Consider the following 16,993-nt stretch of genomic DNA (forward strand, 5'->3'; position numbering starts at 1 on the left):
CTCCTCCCCACCCCCACCCCCCCCCCAATAAACTTCCCGGCCCCCGCCCCCCCCCCCCAGCGACTGCCAAGCTCAGAGCGGTGCCAGCTTTAATGCCCACAGTGCTGGGGGGCAGGGGGGGCACCCCAAAATGTGCCCCCCCCAATATTGGGGTGCCTGGGGAGAGGGGGGAGGCTGGGATTTGGGGGGGGGGGGCTTGGATTTGGGGGGGGGATCAGGTGGTAATTTTGAGGGGGGGGGGCTTGGATTTTGGGGGGGGTCCAGGCAGTGATACTGGGGGGGTGTCCAGGCAGTGCTTGGGGGGGGGGGGGGGGAGTCTCAGGCAGTGATTTTTTGAGGGGAGGTCCCCTCAGGAGCTGGGGAGGAATCAGGCATCGATTTTGGGGGGGGGGGGGTGTCAAGGCCAGAGGTATGATGGAGGGGGGTCCAGAGGTTAATTGAGGGGAGTCCAGGGGTTAATTAGGGGGGGGGGAGGGGGGGCCCTCAATGCTCCATAGGAGCTGGAGGCAGCTCTTGGGGTCCCCTCCCCTCCCCTTGCACTGCCCCATCCCCCCCTCCCCCACCCCCCTTCCTCCCCCTCCCCCTTCTGTGCCCCCTGACGCAATGGAGGTGCCCACAGCCTTCACCCCCGGCCCGGAACACCACGGGGGGGGCCGCCCCTCCCCCCCCCAAGTCTTCCTCCTCCTCCTCCTCCTCGCTCTCCGTGGAGCTCTCCCCGAAGGCTTTTGGCTTCTCGTAGATGCAGCAACCTGGGGGGGGAGGGGAGGGCCCAAACCAAGGGGTTTTAAAGGGTGGGAAAATTGAGGGGAGGGGGTCCTAAACGATCGGGGGTGGGGGGGGGTCTGAAGGACTCGGGGGGGAGGGGTGGGGGGTCGTGGGGACCCCCCAGAGCCACTCACACTTGGAGGAGCGGCGGCCCAGGTGCTCATTGTCCACCGTGTCGCTCGACCACTCCACCTTCTTGTCCGGCTTCCTCTTCCGCAGCTTCAGCGTCAGGCTGCGGTTCTCCTGGGGGGGGGGCGCGGCCATGGGGACCCCCCCCCAACACCGTGACCCCCCCTCTAGACCTCCACACCCCCCCCTGACTCGGAGCCCCCCCCCATTAGTTTAGGGCTCCCCTTTGTTTGAGCCCCCCCCCCCTCCCCCCACTTCTCTCTCCCATTTGGCTGCTCACAGCCATTCAAACCCCTCCCCCCCCCCCCCCCCCAATGATTCCAAGACCCCTCCCCAATTATCTTTGGCCCCCCCCCACAATATTTATTGCCCCCCCTGGGTGTTTACAGACCCCTTCCCCAATATATAGACACCCCCCCTCCCCCCCAATACCTGTAAGCTCTGCCTAGGTACTTAAAGCCCCCCCCTCCCCCATACCTATAGCCCCTCCCCATCTATAGGGACCCCCCCCAGATCTATAGCCCCCTCCCATCCTTACAGCCACCCCAATTTATAGCGACCCCCCCCCCATCTATAGCCCACTCCCCTCCTTACAGCCCCCCCCCCTATCTATAGGGACCCCCCCCATCTATAGCCCCCTCCCCTCCATACAGACCATACCTATAGGAGCCTCCCCTTATCTATAGCGACCCCCCCCCCCCCATCAGTAGAGATGCTCTCAATCTATACGGACCCCCCCCCCCCAGATATCTATAGGGTCCCCCTCAATCGATAGGGACCCCCCCATGTCTACAGCCCCCTCCCCATCTACAGGGACCCCCCCATGTCTACAGCCCCCTCCCCATCTATAGCGACCTCCCCATATCTACAGCCCCCCCCACCCCTCTTTATAACCCCCCCCCGCTATCTACAGGGACCACCCCCCTATTTCTAGTCCCCTCCCCTATCTCTAGGGACTTCTCCTCGTACCTATGGACCCCCCGCAACCCTCTAGGGTCCCCCCCGCTCCCCGTAGGCCTCACGGCTGCCCCCAGCCCGGCCCTCACCGGCTCAACCGCTCCGGTCTCGGTAACGGTGGCGGTGCCGCAGCCGCCGCCGCTCTCCGCCGCTTCCGACATCGCTCACCGGCCGCTGCCCCGGGACGGGTCCAGGGCTCGGGGGGGGACTGGGAGGGTCCCGGCCGCCTCCGAGGCCCCGCTACGGGCGGGGAGCTCCGGGAAGGGCCGGGCCGGGCCGAGCCCGCTCCTCGCTGCCGCCTCCGCCCCGGTGCGGCGCCAGGCGCTGGCCCCCTCCCATCGGCACTTCCGGTGCGCCAGGCAGGGAGCTTCCGGTGCGCCACGGAGGGCAACTTCCGGTGCGGGGCGGAAAGGTCCCCAAGGGCAATGGCGGCTCCCGCAGAGAGGCACTTCCGCCGTACGGCTGCGGGCAGTGCGTATGCGCGGGGGCCACCAGGCTGGCTCGGGAAGAGAGGCTGGGGGGGGGGAGAAACGGCGGCGGCGAGCGGCAGCGCAGGGGCTGGGGGGGTTTGGGGGGGCAGAGAGGGGCTGGGGGGAACTTGGGGGGCAGAGAGGGAGTGGGGGGCAGTTGGGGGGGCAGAGAGGGGGCGGGGGGGAAGAGGAGTGGGAGGGCAGTTGGGGGGGCACAAAGGGAGTCGGGGGGGCAGTTGGGGGTCAGAGAAGGAATTGGGGGGCAGTTGGGGGGGCAAAGAGGGGCTGGGGGGAAGAGGAGTGGGAGGGCAGTTGAGGGGGGCAGACAGGGAGTCGGGGGGGGCAGTTGGAGGGGCAGAGAGGGGCTGGGGGAGGTTTTGGGGGATAGGGACTGAGAAGGCGATTGTGGGGGGCAGATAGGGATGGGGGAGGGTCACAATTTAGGCCCTGAGGGGGCACTTCAAAGGCTTGGGAGGGGCAAATAGGGGCACAGGGAGGGCAGAAGAGGGCAGCTGAGAGACCCCTCCCCAAATGCAGCACAGAATAAACCTCCCCCCGGGGCGGGGGGGCTTTTATTAACCACAAATGAGGGCAAATCACCCCAAAATGGGGCCACAAGCCCCCCAAATTAATCAAATCACCCCAAAACGAGGCCAAAAGAACCCCAAAATGAGGCAAATCACCCCAAAAAAGGGGGGGGGGGGGTGTCGAGGTGGGAGTGGGTGACCAAACCCCCTCCCTACCCTCCCCCAGTTAGGAATCTTCCTTCTCCTGAAACCTGCAGGGAAAAGAAGGAGGTTTAGAGAGGGGGGATAGCAAGGGGCGGGGGGAGGAGGGAAAAGAGGGTTAGGGGGGGGATCCCCAAATGGGTTGAGGGGGGGTTAAAAGTGGGGTTTGAGGGGGGGGGGGGGGGTTAGATTTGGGGGGGGGGTCTTTTACCTGCACTGGGGGCAGGTGTAGAAAACAGTTTGGCCCTCGTCGGCCGACCGCATCTGCCTGGTGGTGTAGGCCATCCCCTCGTGGCCACAGCGGGGGCAACGCCTCTCTACCTGCACCCCCCCACCCCAAAAGGGAAGGGTTTTGGGGGGGGGGGGGCCCAGATTTGAAGGGTTTGGACCCCCCCCTCCCTCCCCCCCCCAGTTAGGTCAAATGGAGAGAGAAGTTCAAGCGAGCCCCAAGAAACAGCTTGGGGCTGGGAGGTGATGTTGAGGAGGTGGTTTTGGGGGGGTATGGGAGGCGAGTCCTCTCCCAAGGGGATTTGGGGGTCCTCTCCAAGAGGGAGTTTTTTGGGGGGTGGGGGGTCCTATCCCAGTGGCTTTTTTGGGGGGGGGTCCCCTCCAAGATGGATTTTGGGGTTGAGGAGGGGGGTCCCCAAAATTTCCCCTCCATGCACCCCCCCGCTCCCCCCCAACCCCACCCCCGGAGGGGTTCCTTATGAGGTGCCCACCCCTGGGGGGGACACCTGTGCCCATTTCCACTGCTGTCCCCCGACCCTCCCTCTCCACCCCCACATCCTCCCCTCCATGCCCACTTCCACTCCCCTCTACCTCCCTATGCACACCCCAGTGCCCATGGAGGGGTCCCCAGCCCATGCCCAACCCCCTGCCCCTCCCCCCTCACCATTGGCCCCTGGCTTTGGGGGGCCTCCTGCAGCCCCCTGCCCACATTGGGCTGCAGCCTATTGAACTCCACGGTGCTGTGGATGCTTCTCCCTTCCAGATCTACGGGGTGGGGAGCACATAATTAAGTTCAGGGAGGGTCCCAAAAAGGGTTTGGGGTCTCCCCCCCCTCCAAAGCCTCCACCCCTTCCCCAGTACCCTCAGCTTGCAGGGTGAGGGCGCAGCGAGGGCACTGCAGGAGGCTCTGGTGGCCAGGCCGGGGCAGGACGGAGCCACAGTCAGAGCAGAAGTCCTGAGAGGAGAGGAAGCGGCGGGGGGGCGGCAGGGCCATGGCTGCGGGGGGAGTGGGCAATTAAGAGGGGGGACCATGCCCAACCCCCACATTGCCCCCTCCCCATTCATTGCCCTTCTTGCCCCCTCCCCACTGCCTTTTTTGCCCCACTACGCCCCTCCGACCCCCCCCCAGTCACCCCCGATCCCCCCATTGATTACCCCTCCCTTATGTATTGCCCCTTGTGCATTGCTCCTCTTGCCGCCTCCTCCATTCTCGCCCCCTCAATCCCTCTCTTGCCCGCCGGACCCCTCCCCACACATCCCCATCGCCCCCCCCCCCCCTTCCCCTCAGACCCTTGCCCTCAGACCCTCCCCCTTGCCTCCTCCCCCCCCAAATCCCTTGCCCACCTCCCATCCCCTCCCAGTCCCCCAGCCCCCCAACAACTCCCCCCTCCCCCCAAGCCAATCGCCCCCGAGGAGCGGCGAAGCCCAACCCGTTCCGCGCCGCTCAGCGCGGCCGAAGCGCGCCCGGCCCGGCCGCCACTTCCGCTTGACGTCACTTCCGGGCCCTGCCGCTGACGTCACCGGTGCCGCTTCCCGCGGGTTCAGCCGGTTGGGGAATGGCTGCCGGGGACAGCCCCCGCGCGGGGGCGGGAGGGGAGGGGGATGGGGGCAGAGGAGGGGAAGGGGGAGGAGGGGAGGGAAGGAGAGGAAGGGAGGGGGGAGGAGGGGAGGGGGGAGGAGGATTTGATTAGGTAGGAACTAATTAATTCAGTAGTTACGCTGCCTGCGCGGGGATTGGTCAATTAGACGGCGATTGGTGGATCGATTAACGAGGGGTTGGTTAGTTAAAGCGCGGATGGTTAATTAATTAAAGCAGGATTGGTTAATTAAAACCGGCAATGGGTAATTAATTAAAACCGGCAATGGGTAATTAATTAAAGAGGGATGGGTTAATTAAACCAGGTAAAGGTTGATTGATTAAATCAGGATTGGTTAATTGGATCATGAGTGATTGATTAATTGAACCAGGTTTGGTTAATTAAAGAGGGAATGGTTAGGTAATTTAACTAGGATTGGGTAATTAAACCGGCAACGGGTAATTAATTGAACCAGGATTGGTTAATTAAAGAGGGATTGGATAAATGATTAAGCTGGGGGGGTGGCTAATTAAACAGGGGTTAGTTTAGGTTAATTTAACAGGGATTGGTTAATTAATTAAACCTTGATTAAGTAATTAAACCGGGAATGGTTAATTAATTAAACCTCCATTGGTTAATTAAAGAGGGAATGGGTGATTAATTAGACCGTGATTGTGTAATTAGACCGAGAGTGGGTCATTAATTAAACCAGGGTAGGTTAATTACAGAGGGATTGGCTAATGAATTTAGCTGGGGGTGGCTAATTAATCAAGGGGTCGTTTGGATTAATTAAACCGGGATTGGTTAATTAATAAAACGGGCATTGGCTAATTAATTAAAGCAGGATTGGTTGCGCGAACCGAGATTGGTTAATTAATCAACCCGGAGGCGTGGTCTGCTCGGGGGGATCGGGGAGGATGTGGCCTGGGGGGGCAGGCCACGCCCGCTGGGGGGGCACGGCGCGGTTACTGTTGGGGCGTGGTCTTACTGCAGAGGGGGCGTGGCTGTCTGGAATGGAGGCGTGGCCAGCATCAGAGAGCGTGCGGGATGGGCCGTTCCGGCCGGGGGGGCGTGGTTTGTGCGAAAGGGGCGTGGCCCCCAACGCGGTCTCCGTGGCTGGCGCGGACGGGGCGTGGTCTGGTCGCCAGGAGGGGCGTGGCTTTGGCTCGGGGCGCAGACCGGCCGCGAGGGGGCTGCGCCGGGGGCGGGGCCTCGCCGTTGCCATGGCGCCGCTTCCGGTGCGGCGTGGCGGAAGCGGCCGGGCGCTGCCGGGGAGGCGCCGCTGGTACCGGTTTGGGGGTTGGGGGGCGGCCTGGGGAGGGCTAAGGCCGGGCCAGAGGGGGTGGGTCGAGGGGAGGGAAGCGTCATTGGTTCCTTGGGGCTGGGCGGGGGTTGGGGTTGAGGCCTGCAGGGGGCTGTGGGCCGGCGCTGGCTGCCGGGGCCTGTGTGGGGCCTGCGCCGGGGGCTGAGCCCTGCCGGGGCGTCGCGAGCGGCTGGGGGGCTCCTGGGGAGGGCTCTGGTGACCCCTCTAAAGGTATGATGAGAGCTGGGGGGGGGGGATCATCTGACACCCGCCGGGGTGCCAAGAGGGCTGGCGGGGGTGTTCCTAACCACCATGGACGTGGCAGGAGAGTTTGGGGGAGGTCTCCTAACCCCTCTAGGGTCTAGGGGGGGAGCCTTAACCCCTATGGGGTCTAGGGGGAGTCCTCTAACTCCTGTAGGGTCTAGAGTGGGGGTCCCCTAACCCCTATAGGTATTCAGGGGCTCCCCTAACCCCTATGGGGTCTATGAGGGGGTCCCTTAATCGCTATGGGGTGTAATCCCTGTGGGATCTAGGGGGTGGTCCCCTAACCCCTATAGGGTCTATGGGAGTCCCTTAAATCCTATAGGGTCTAAAGTGGGGATTCCCTAACTCCTATAGCATCTAGGGGAGGTCCCCTAACCTCTATAGGTTCTCAGGGGGGTCCCCTAACCCGTGTGGCATTTATGGATGGTGGGGCTTAATCCCTATAGGGTCTAGGGGGGAGTCTTAAACCCTATAGGGTCTAGGGTAGGGGTCCCCTAACCCCTGTGGGGTCTAGGGGCAGCCAATCCCTGATCCTTGTGGGATTTTGCAGGGGGATTGGGGAGCAATTTGGGCATTTTAATCCTTTTCTCCCCATTTTTAGAGCTGGCCAGAGAAGACCCCCCCCCAAAAAAAGAAACCCAACCATGGTAGGGGGCTGGGGGCTGCTGGAACCTGAGAGAGCAACTGGGCAGCTGGAGACCACCATGGCCTGACAGCCCTCCCCCCCCCCAGGCTGAGGAGGCTCCAGGAGAGAAGCAGAGACCTCCTCCCCCCCCCCCCTTCTCTGTGATTCCTGAGGGATTCCCAGGTGGATCTGGCAAAGTGGGGAGGGGGAGGGGGGAACCCCAGCGACCCCCCTCCCCCTGGAGCGAGCTCCAAGCAGGTAAGGCTCCAAAATGGGTTAAAATGAAGTGAAACTGGGGGTGGAAGGCTTGGGTTGGGGGGGGCAGGAGGGGAGGTTTTCAATCCTCCACCCTCAAAGTTGAGGAATTTGTGGCTTTGGGAACTTTTCAGCCCTGAGAAGTGAAAGGAGAGAGGAAAAACAAAGGTTTGGGGGATGTTGGGAGGGGGAGAAGCTTGAAGCTCCCTCCCTGAACGCTGAGGGGTTTCTGGGTTGGGAATTTTCAGCCCTGAGGGGGTGGGAAAAAAAAGAGGGGGGGGGGAGGGAGAAAAAAATTCAGCTTTGAGGGGAGAAAAGCTTCAATTCCCCCCCCAAAATGCTGAGGGATTTCTGGATTTGGGACTTTTTAACCCTGTGAGGTTAAAAAAGGAGAGGGGGGGGGGAGAAAAACTCAGCTTTGAGGGCATTTAAGGGGAAAAAAGTTGTAAGTCCCTCCCTAAAAGTTGAGGAATTTCTGGAGTTGGCTTTTTCCCCCTTTAAAAACAAACCCAACCAACCCAACCCTGAGGGCTGGGGGGGGGGAATAAAAATGGAAAGAAGGAGGAGAAATGCTCCAATCTGAGAGGGGTTTGGGGCACTGGAGGCTGGAAGCCAAAGCAGAGGGCAGGGAAAATCCCCGGCGCTGCTTACTCAGCACCGCACTACCGGCTCAGCACCGAGGCTCCAGCCACGGTTTGGAGCCAAAACCACTTCGGGGTTGAGCCAAAAAAACACAGCTTTGAGCCAAAGTGAAAAAGAGAGAGAGAGAGAGAGAGAGAGGGAGAGAAATATTCTCGGTTTGGGCTGGGAGGAAGAAAACAAAACCAACTCCATCCCGAGCCCAAACGTGGGGGCTGAGCTCTCCTCCCCGCCCAGGTATGGCTTCACCCCGAGGTCTCCTCTGGCTACCGGCCTCCCCAATCCTCTCTTTTGACTTTTTTCCCTCCCCCCTCACGTCTTTCTTTGGTTTCTTTTCCTTCTATTTTTTCCCTTCTTTCCCAACCAATCTTCCAGGACCTCAGGGAGGGTTTCAGGGCTGGGAGGCTGCGGGAGGACAGAAGTTCAGCCACGCTTTAAACCCTTCCCTTTTATACCTGTTACGACCTCCCCCCGCCCGACCACCACCCTTCCTACCCCTCCCCCCTCCCTTTTTTTACCCCTTTTCTGTTAAAGCCCTCCTTTTTCTGCTGCTTTTTTGCGCCTTTTTAAGTGGTTTTACTGCCTTTCAATTCCCCTCTTCCGCCGCCAACGTGGCTCAGGGCGGAGTTAACCCTTGAGCCTCTCTGCCCTTCACCGAGCACTATTTTTCCCTCTTCTGCTCTATTTTCCTCCTCTTTTTTCTCCTCTTTTCCACTTCTCTCTCCCTTTTCCCCTTAATTCCCCATTTTTATGCCTTTAAGCCCCATTTTTCCCCTTAATTCCATGTTTTCCCCCTGACACAGTGGCCCAGGGTGGACTTAACCCTTGAGCCTCTCTGCCCTTCACCATTCACTTCCCCCACCCCTTGCTCTATTTTCCCTCTGTTTTTTCTCCTCTTCCTCACTCATCTCTCATTTTCCCCCCTTAATTCTTCTCTTTTTTTGGTGGCTTTAAGCCTCTTTTCCCCTTAATTCCACATTTTCCCCTCACAAGATGTGGACTTTACCCTTGAGCCTCTCTCTGTGGCAGTTCACCAATCACCTTTTCCCCTTTTGCTTTATTTTCACTCTCTTTTTCTCCTCTTTTTCACTTTCCCCCCCTCCTCAATTCCTCTTTTTTATGGCCTTAAGCCTCATTTTTTTTCCCCTCAATTCCCCTTTTCCCCCCTGACCAAGTGGCCCAGGGCAGCATTAACCTTTGAGCTGCTCCCCACAATAACTTTTCCCCTCTTGCTTTATTTTCTCTCTGGTATTTTTTCCCCTTCTACTTTCCCCCCTCTTAATTCCCCTTTTATGTCTGCTCTTAATTCCCCTTTCTTCTCTGGTCTGGTTGCACATTTCCACCCCTGACACAGCCTTGAACTGCTCCCAGCCATCATTTCTTTTTCCTCCCTCTTGCTTTATTTTCTCTCCTTCCCCCCCTCCCTTTTCTTTAGTTTTCCCTCTTTTTCATCTCTTCATTCCTCTTTTCCCCCTCCCAGGTTCCCTGTTCCCCTCCCCTTCCTCTCCCCACCTCAGGTTCCCCTCCCCTTACCCCCCCCCCCTCCCCCCCCCCCCCCCCCCCCCCCCGGTCAGGTTCCCCCTCCCTCTTCTCTCCCCCCTCCCCAGGTTCTCCCTCCCTCTTCCTTCCCCCCCACTTCAGGTTCCCCTTCCCCCCTCACCCAGGTTCCTCTCCCTTCATCACCCTTTCCCCCCCAAGTTCCCCTCCTCTTCCCCCCACCCCCAGGTTCCTCTTCCCCCCTTAGGTTCCCTGCCCCTTCTCCCCCCACCCAGGTTCTCCTTCCCCCCCCTCCCCCCCCAGGTTCCCCTCCCCTTCCTCCCCCCCCCCCCCCCCCCAGTTCCTCTTTCCCCCTTCCCTCCCCCATCAACTTCCCCTTCCCCCCTCCCCCCTCGCCTGGAATTCCCCTTTTCCCCCCCCCCCCCCCCCCAGTTAAACTGTAATAGGGTTGACCTCTGTCCCCTCCTCCTCTCCCCACACCCAGATATGGGGCTGGGGGTTGGCATTTGCCCTTGGCCCCTCCTTTTCTTGGGTGGTGTCCAGGGCTGTGGTGAGAGACTCCTCTGGGGGGGTCTGGGGTACATCTGTGGGGCCCCATGCAGCCCTATGGGGTCCTGTATACATCTGGGGGCCCCGTGGAGCCCTATGGGGTCCTGTATACATCTGGGGGCCCCATGGAGCCCTATGGGGTCCTGTATACATCTGGGGGCCCCATGGAGCCCTATAGGGTCCTGTATACATCTGTGGGGTCCCATAGAGCCCTATAGGGTCCTGTATACATCTGGGGGCCCCATGGAGCCCTATAGGGTCCTGTATACATCTGGGGGCCCCATGGAGCCCTATAGGGTCCTGTATACATCTGTGGGGTCCCATAGAGCCCTATAGGGTCCTGTACACATCTGTGGGGCCCCATGCAGCCCTATAGGGTCCTGTACACATCTGTGGGGCCCCATGCAGCACTATGGGGTCCTGTATACCTCTGTGGGGCCCCATGGAGCCCTATGGGGTCCTGAACACATCTGTGGGGCCCCATGCAGCCCTATAGGGTCCTATATACATCTGTGGGGCCCCATGCAGCCCTATAGGGTCCTGTATACATCTGTGGGGCCCCATGCAGCCCTATAGGGTCCTGTGCACGTCTGTGGGGCCCCATGCAGCCCTATGGGGTCCTGTACACATCTGTGGGGCCCTATGCAGCCCTATAGGGAGTGCAACTGGGGGGACTGAGGGTAGGCACTTCTGGTTTTAACCCTCCCCAGGCCCATGGAGTGAAACTGGGAGGAGTTGGGGGAGAATTGAGGGGGGTTGAGGAGGGGTTGGGGGGGAATTGAGGGGTTTGGGGGAGGGGCTGGGGGGAAATTGAGGGCTGTTGGAGAGGGGATATGGGGGGGGGTCCCTTCTGGCTTTTAGCTCTCCCCTCCCCAGCCCCATGGAGTGAAACTGGGGGGGCTTAGGGGGGAATTGAGGGGGGTTGGGGGAAAAGGTTGGAGGGGAATTGAGGGGGGTTGGGGGAAAGGGTTGGAGGGGAATTGAGGGGGGTTGGGGGAAAGGGTTGGAGGGGAATTGAGGGGGGTTGGGGGAAAGGGTTGGAGGGGAATTGAGGGGGGTTGGGGCGAGGCCCTTCTGGTTTTTAAGCCTCCCCTCTCCCTGGTGTCTTTTTGCCTCCTCCCTGGCTCCATGGGGTGAAACTGGAGAGGGTCATGAGGGAATTGAGGGGGACTGGGGGGGAGTTGAGGTGGGGGGTTGAGGAGGGTTGGGGGGGACTTGAGGGAGGTTGGGGAGGAATTGGGGAGGGGTTTGGGTGAGGCCCTTCTGGTTTTTAACCCTCCCCTCTCCCCGCTGCCTTTTCGCCTCCCGTGCTGCCCCCAGGTCGATGGCGCAGGAGTGAGGAGCTGAAGGATGCTGAAGAAGAGCACCTTGGTGGGGTGGGGGGCGGTGCTCTTCCTCGCCTGGAACGGCCTCCTCCTCCTCTTCCTGTGGAGCCGGCCGGCCCCGGGGCCGGCGGAAGGCGACCGGCTGACGGCGGAGGTGATCCGCCTGGCCCAGGACGCCGAAGCGGAGCTGGAGCGCCAGAAGGACCTCCTGCGCCAGATCCACCGCTACAGCGGCCTGTGGGGGGCCCGGCGGCAGCGGGGGGCGGCCCGGCTCACCCCCAAACCCCCGCCCCAGCCCCCGCCCCCTTCCGCACCGCCCCAGCCCCTCGCCGACCCCTCCGGCACCGTCTTGCCGGTGCTGGTGCTGGCCTGCGACCGCAGCACCGTCCGGCGCTGCCTGGATAAGCTGCTGCGCTACCGGCCCTCGGCCCAGCGCTTCCCCCTGATCGTCAGCCAGGACTGCGGCCACGCCGAGACCGCCAAGGTGATCGCCAGCTACGGCCAGGCCGTGGCCCACATCCGGCAGCCGGACCTGAGCGACATCCCGGTGCCGGCGGAGCACCGCAAGTTCCAGGGCTACTACAAGATCGCCCGGCACTACCGCTGGGCCCTGGGGCAGGTGTTCCGCACCTTCCGGTACCGGGCGGCCATCGTGGTGGAGGACGACCTGGAAGTGGCTCCGGACTTCTTCGAGTACTTCCAAGCGGCCTTCCCTCTGCTCCTGGCCGACCGCAGCCTCTGGTGCGTCTCGGCCTGGAACGACAACGGCAAGGAGCAGATGGTGGACGCGGCGCGGGCCGAGCTCCTCTACCGCACCGACTTCTTCCCCGGCCTGGGGTGGCTGCTGCTGGCCGAGCTGTGGGACGAGCTGGAGCCCAAGTGGCCGGCGGCCTTCTGGGACGATTGGATGAGGCAACCGGAGCAGCGCCGCGGCCGCTCCTGCGTCCGGCCGGAGGTGTCCAGGACGATGACCTTCGGCCGCAAGGGGGTCAGCCACGGGCAGTTCTTCGACCAGTACCTGAAGTTCATCAAACTCAACGACCGTTTTGTGCCTTTCACCACTTTGGACCTTTCTTACCTCAAAAAGGAGGAGTACGAGCGCTCCTTCCTGCCCCGCGTGTACGGCGCGCCGGAGGTCAAGGTGGAGGAGCTCCAAGGCAACCGGCGGCGCGAGCTGGGCGAGGTCAGGTTGCAGTACCGGGGCCGGGACTCCTTCAAGGCCTTCGCCAAAGCCCTGGGCCTGATGGACGACCTCAAGTCCGGCGTCCCCCGCGCCGGCTACCGCGGCATCGTCAGCTTCGTCTACAGGGGGCGCCGCGTCTACCTGGCGCCGCCGGAGGACTGGGCCGGCTACGACCCCACCTGGAGTTAGCGCCCCCTGGGGGCTGCTGGTTAGGATCCTACCTGGAGTTAGCGCCCCCCTGGGGGCCGCTCTCTTTCTGACTCTGTGGAGGTAGCGCCCCCTGGAGGCTGCCTTTCATGACCCTGCCTGGAGGTAGCGCCCCCTGGAGGCTGCCTTTCATGACCCTACCTGGCGGTAGCGCCCCCTGGAGGCTGCCTTTCATGACCCTACCTGGCGGTAGCGCCCCCTGGAGGCTGCCTTTCATGACCCTACCTGGAGGTAGCGCCCCCTGGAGGCTGCCTTTCATGACCCTGCCTGGAGGTAGCACCCCCTGGAGGCTGCCTTTCATGACCCTACCTGGCGGTAGCGCCCCCTGGAGGCTGCCTTTCATGACCCTACCTGGAGGTAGCGCCCCCTGGAGGCTGCCTTTCATGACCCTACCTGGAGGTAGCGCCCCCTGGGGGCTGCTTTGTTTCTGACTCTGGTGTTAGCGCCCCCTGGAGGCAGCTTGTTATGATCCCACTTGGAGTTGGCGCCCCCTGGAGGCTGCTTTTCATGACCCTACCTGGAGGTAGCGCCCCCTGGGGGCTGCCTTTCATAACCCTACACGGAGATAGCGCCCCCTGGGGGCTGCCTTTCATGACCCTACACGGAGCTAGCGCCCCCTGGGGGCTGCTTTTTGGTTTCATTCCTTTTTCCTGTGGTTTTATTGCGCTGTGGCTTTAAGGGGGAGGAGGAGGAGGAGGAGGTGGTGGAAGGAGGAGGCTGGGGAGGGGATGGGATCTGGGAGGCCGTGAGCCTTCCCCAGGGTGCTGCTGGGGCTTGGGGGCAGCTGGGGGGGGGGGGGAGGGGGGCACAGAAATTATTTTCCAGAATAAAAAGGCCCAAAACAACAAAAAAAAAAAAAAAAGGCTAAAAATGAGCCCCCCAGAAATGGACATTTTTGGCCCTGCTGGGTGGGGTGGTCTGGGGGGGCTGCAGGGTATAAAGGGGTCTCTAATGGGGTTTATAGGGGGTCAGGAGGGGTGGGGTGGCCATAGAGCTCTACAGGGGTCCAAGTAGCTCTCTGGGGGTCTATAAAGCTCTAGAGGGGGTTGGGTAGATCTATGGGGGATCTATAGAGCTCTGTGGGGGTCTAGGTAGATCTATGGGGGATCTATAGAGCTCTGTGGGGGTCTAGGTAGATCTATGGGGGTCTCTATAGACCTCTATAGAGCTCTAATAGGGGTCTAGGTAGATCTGGGGGGGTCTATAAAGCTCTATAGGGGTCTAGGTAGATCTATGGGGGATCTACAGAGCTCTATAGGAGTCTTGGTAGATCTGTGGGGGATCTATAGAGCTCTGTGGGGGTCTAGGTAGATCTATGGGGGTTTCTATAGACCTCTATAGAGCTCTAATAGGGGTCTAGGTAGATCTGGGGGGGTCTATAAAGCTCTATAGGGGTCTAGGTAGATCTATGGGGGATCTACAGAGCTCTATAGGAGTCTTGGTAGATCTGTGGGGGATCTATAGAGCTCTGTGGGGGTCTAGGTAGATCTATGGGGGTCTCTATAGACCTCTATAGAGCTCTAATAGGGGTCTAGGTGGATCTGGGGGGGGTCTATAAAGCTCTATAGGGGTCTAGGTAGATCTATGGGGGATCTACAGAGCTCTATAGGAGTCTTAGTAGATCTGTGGGGGATCTATAGAGCTCTATGGGGGTCTGTAGAGCTCTGTGGGGTCTAGGTAGATCTGGGGGGGGGTCTATAAAGCTCTGTAAGGATCTAGGTAGACCTGGGGGGGTGGGGGGTGGGGGGTGTCTATAAAGCTCTATAGGGGTCTGGGTATATGTGTGGGAGATCTGTAGAGCTCTGTGCAGGTCTAGGTAGATTGGGGGATCTACAGAGCTCTGTAGGGGTCTAGGTAGATCTGGGGGGATCTATAGAGCTCTATGGGGGTAGAGCTCTGGGGTCTAGGTAGATCTGTGTGGCATCTATAAAGCTCTGCAGGGATCTGGGTAGATCTATGGGGATCTGTGGAGCTCTGTGGGGGCCTATGGAGCTCTGGGGGGGGGGTCTATAGAGCTCTATGGGGTCTGTAGAGTTCTGTGGGGTCTAGGTAGATCTGGGGGTGTCTATATAGCTCTGCAGGGATCTGGGTAGATCTATGGGGATCTGTGGAGCTCTGTGGGGGGTCTATAGAGCTCTGTAGGGGTCTAGATAGATCTGTGGGGGGGTCTATAGAGCTCTATGGGGTCTGTAGAGCTCTATGGGGTCTAGGTAGATCTGGGGGTGTCTATAAAGCTCTGTAGGGGTCTAGGTAGATCTATTGGGGATCTATAGAGCTCTATGGGGGTCTGTAGAGCTCTGTGGGGTCTAGGTAGATCTGGGGGTGTCTATAAAGCTCTGTGGGGTCTAGGTAGATCTGGGGGTGTCTATAAAGCTCTGTAGGGGTCTAGGTAGATCTATGGGGGGTCTATAGATCTCTATGGGGGTCTGTAGAGCTCTGTGGGGTCTAGGTAGATCTGGGGGTGTCTATAAAGCTCTGTGGGGTCTAGGTAGATCTATGGGGTGTCTATAAAGCTCTGTAGGGGTCTATGGTAGATCTATGGGGATCTATAGAGCACTGTGGGGGTCTATGGAGCTCTATGGGGGGATCTATAGAGCTCTAGGGGCCTAGATAGGTCTGTAGGGGGTCTACAGAGCTCTGTAGGGGTCTAGGTAGCTCTGTGGGGGTCTATAGAGCTCCATGGAGGTCAATAGGATCTATCTGTAGGGGGCTCTAGGGTTGTTCTGTATGTTGCCCTTGCCCCAGTCGTGGCCTATAGCACATCCTGCTCCCTGGTCTATACATCCTGCCCTATATGTCCCAAGCTTGGGGTACTGGGATCTGGATGGCAGCTGTTTGGGGTGAAATAGACCCAAATTGGGTGTTTTGGGGATAAAATAGGTTCAAATTGATGTCTTTGAGGTCAAATAGCCCCAAACTGGGTGTTTTGGGCTGAAATAGGCCCAGATTGGTGCATTTTGAGGTGAAAGAGACCCAAATTTGGTGTCTTTGGGGTGAAACAGACCCAATTTAGTATCTTTGGTTTGAAATGGACCCAAATTGGGTGTTTGGGGCTGAAATAGGCCCAGATTGGTGCTTTTTGAGGTGAAAGAGGCCCAAAGTTGTTATCTTTGGGGTGAAATAAACCCAAATTGGGTATTTTGGGGTGAAATGGACCCAAATTGGTTGTTTTGGGGTGAAACAGGTCAAAATTGGGTGGGTTTTAGGGGAAAATTGACCCAAATTGGGCGTTTGGGGGTGAAGTGGACCCAAATTTGTATCTTTGGGGTGAAATGGACCCAAATTGTGTGTTTGGGGATAAAAGTAGGTCCAAATTGATGCCTTTGAAGTCAAATAGCCTCAAACTGGGTGTTTTGGGCTGAAACAGGCCCAGATTGGTGCTTTTTGAGGTTGAAAGTTGGTATCTTTGGGGTGAAATGCACCCAAATTGGTTGTTTTGGGGTGAAGCAGGTCTGAATTGGTGTCTTTGAGGTCAAATAGCCCCGAATTAGGTGTCTATAAAGTGAAATGATCCCAAGCTTGATCTCTTTGAGGTGAAATAGGTCCAAACTGGGTGGTTTTAGGTGAAATTAGACCCAAATTGGGTGTTTGGGGGTGAAATGGACCCAAATTTGTCTCTTTGGGGTGAAATGGACCCAAATTGGGTGTTTTGGGATAAAATAGGTCCAAATTGATGCCCTTGAAGTCAAATAGCCTCAAACTGGGTGTTTTGGGCTGAAACAGGCCCAGATTGGTGCTTTTTGAGGTTGAAAGTTGGTATCTTTAGGGTGAAATGCACCCAAATTGGTTGTTTTGGGGTGAAGCAGGTCTGAATTGGTGTCTTTGAGGTCAAATAGCCCCGAATTAGGTGTCTATAAAGTGAAATGATCCCAAGCTTGATCTCTTTGAGGTGAAATAGGTCCAAATTGGGTGGGTTTAGGTGAAATTAGACCCAAATTGTGTGTTTGGGGGTAAGAGAGACCCAAATTGGTGCCTTTGAGGTGAAATGGGCTTAAATCGGTGTATTTTGGGTAAAAGGAGCTGGTGACTTTTTTTAGTAGTGCCTTTCCAGCCCCACTTTTGTCACTTTTCGCCAGAAATTAACCCAAAAGGTCCCAAACCCACCCCCAGACCTCTCTTCCCCTCCCCCCCCCCCCAACATGGCTGCCGAGGAGCTCCGCTCCGACGCGGCTTGGCGGGAGAGGAGCTCCAGCCAATCAGGCGCCGCGGCCGGCCGGAGGCGACCAATCAGCGCTCGGCCAGCTCTGGAAGAAGGCGGGGCGTAGCGCTGGGCGGGAAAGAGAGCGGTCGAG

At 59.3% G+C, this 16,993-nt stretch overlaps 2 protein-coding genes across 2 annotated transcripts; one reads left to right on the forward strand and one right to left on the reverse strand.

Moving 5' to 3' along the window:
* Positions 1-72: 72 nt before the first annotated feature.
* PPP1R11 (protein phosphatase 1 regulatory inhibitor subunit 11) lies at positions 73-2,212 on the reverse strand. The gene is made up of 4 exons (XM_054177212.1): positions 1,941-2,212; positions 900-1,008; positions 618-749; positions 73-104 (listed from the first exon to the last, which is right to left on the reverse strand). The coding sequence occupies exons 1-4, from the start codon at positions 2,010-2,012 to the stop codon at positions 73-75; spliced, it is 345 nt and encodes a 114-aa protein (XP_054033187.1). The 5' UTR covers positions 2,013-2,212.
* A 9,035-nt stretch (positions 2,213-11,247) lies between these two features.
* On the forward strand, positions 11,248-12,749 carry MGAT1 (alpha-1,3-mannosyl-glycoprotein 2-beta-N-acetylglucosaminyltransferase). Its single transcript, XM_009904368.2, has one exon. It carries the CDS (start codon positions 11,337-11,339, stop codon positions 12,681-12,683), a length of 1,347 nt encoding a protein of 448 aa, XP_009902670.2. The 5' UTR covers positions 11,248-11,336; the 3' UTR covers positions 12,684-12,749.
* Positions 12,750-16,993: the final 4,244 nt, after the last annotated feature.

Source organism: Dryobates pubescens, chromosome 39 (assembly GCF_014839835.1).
Source record: "Dryobates pubescens isolate bDryPub1 chromosome 39, bDryPub1.pri, whole genome shotgun sequence".
Classification (NCBI taxonomy): domain Eukaryota; kingdom Metazoa; phylum Chordata; class Aves; order Piciformes; family Picidae; genus Dryobates; species Dryobates pubescens.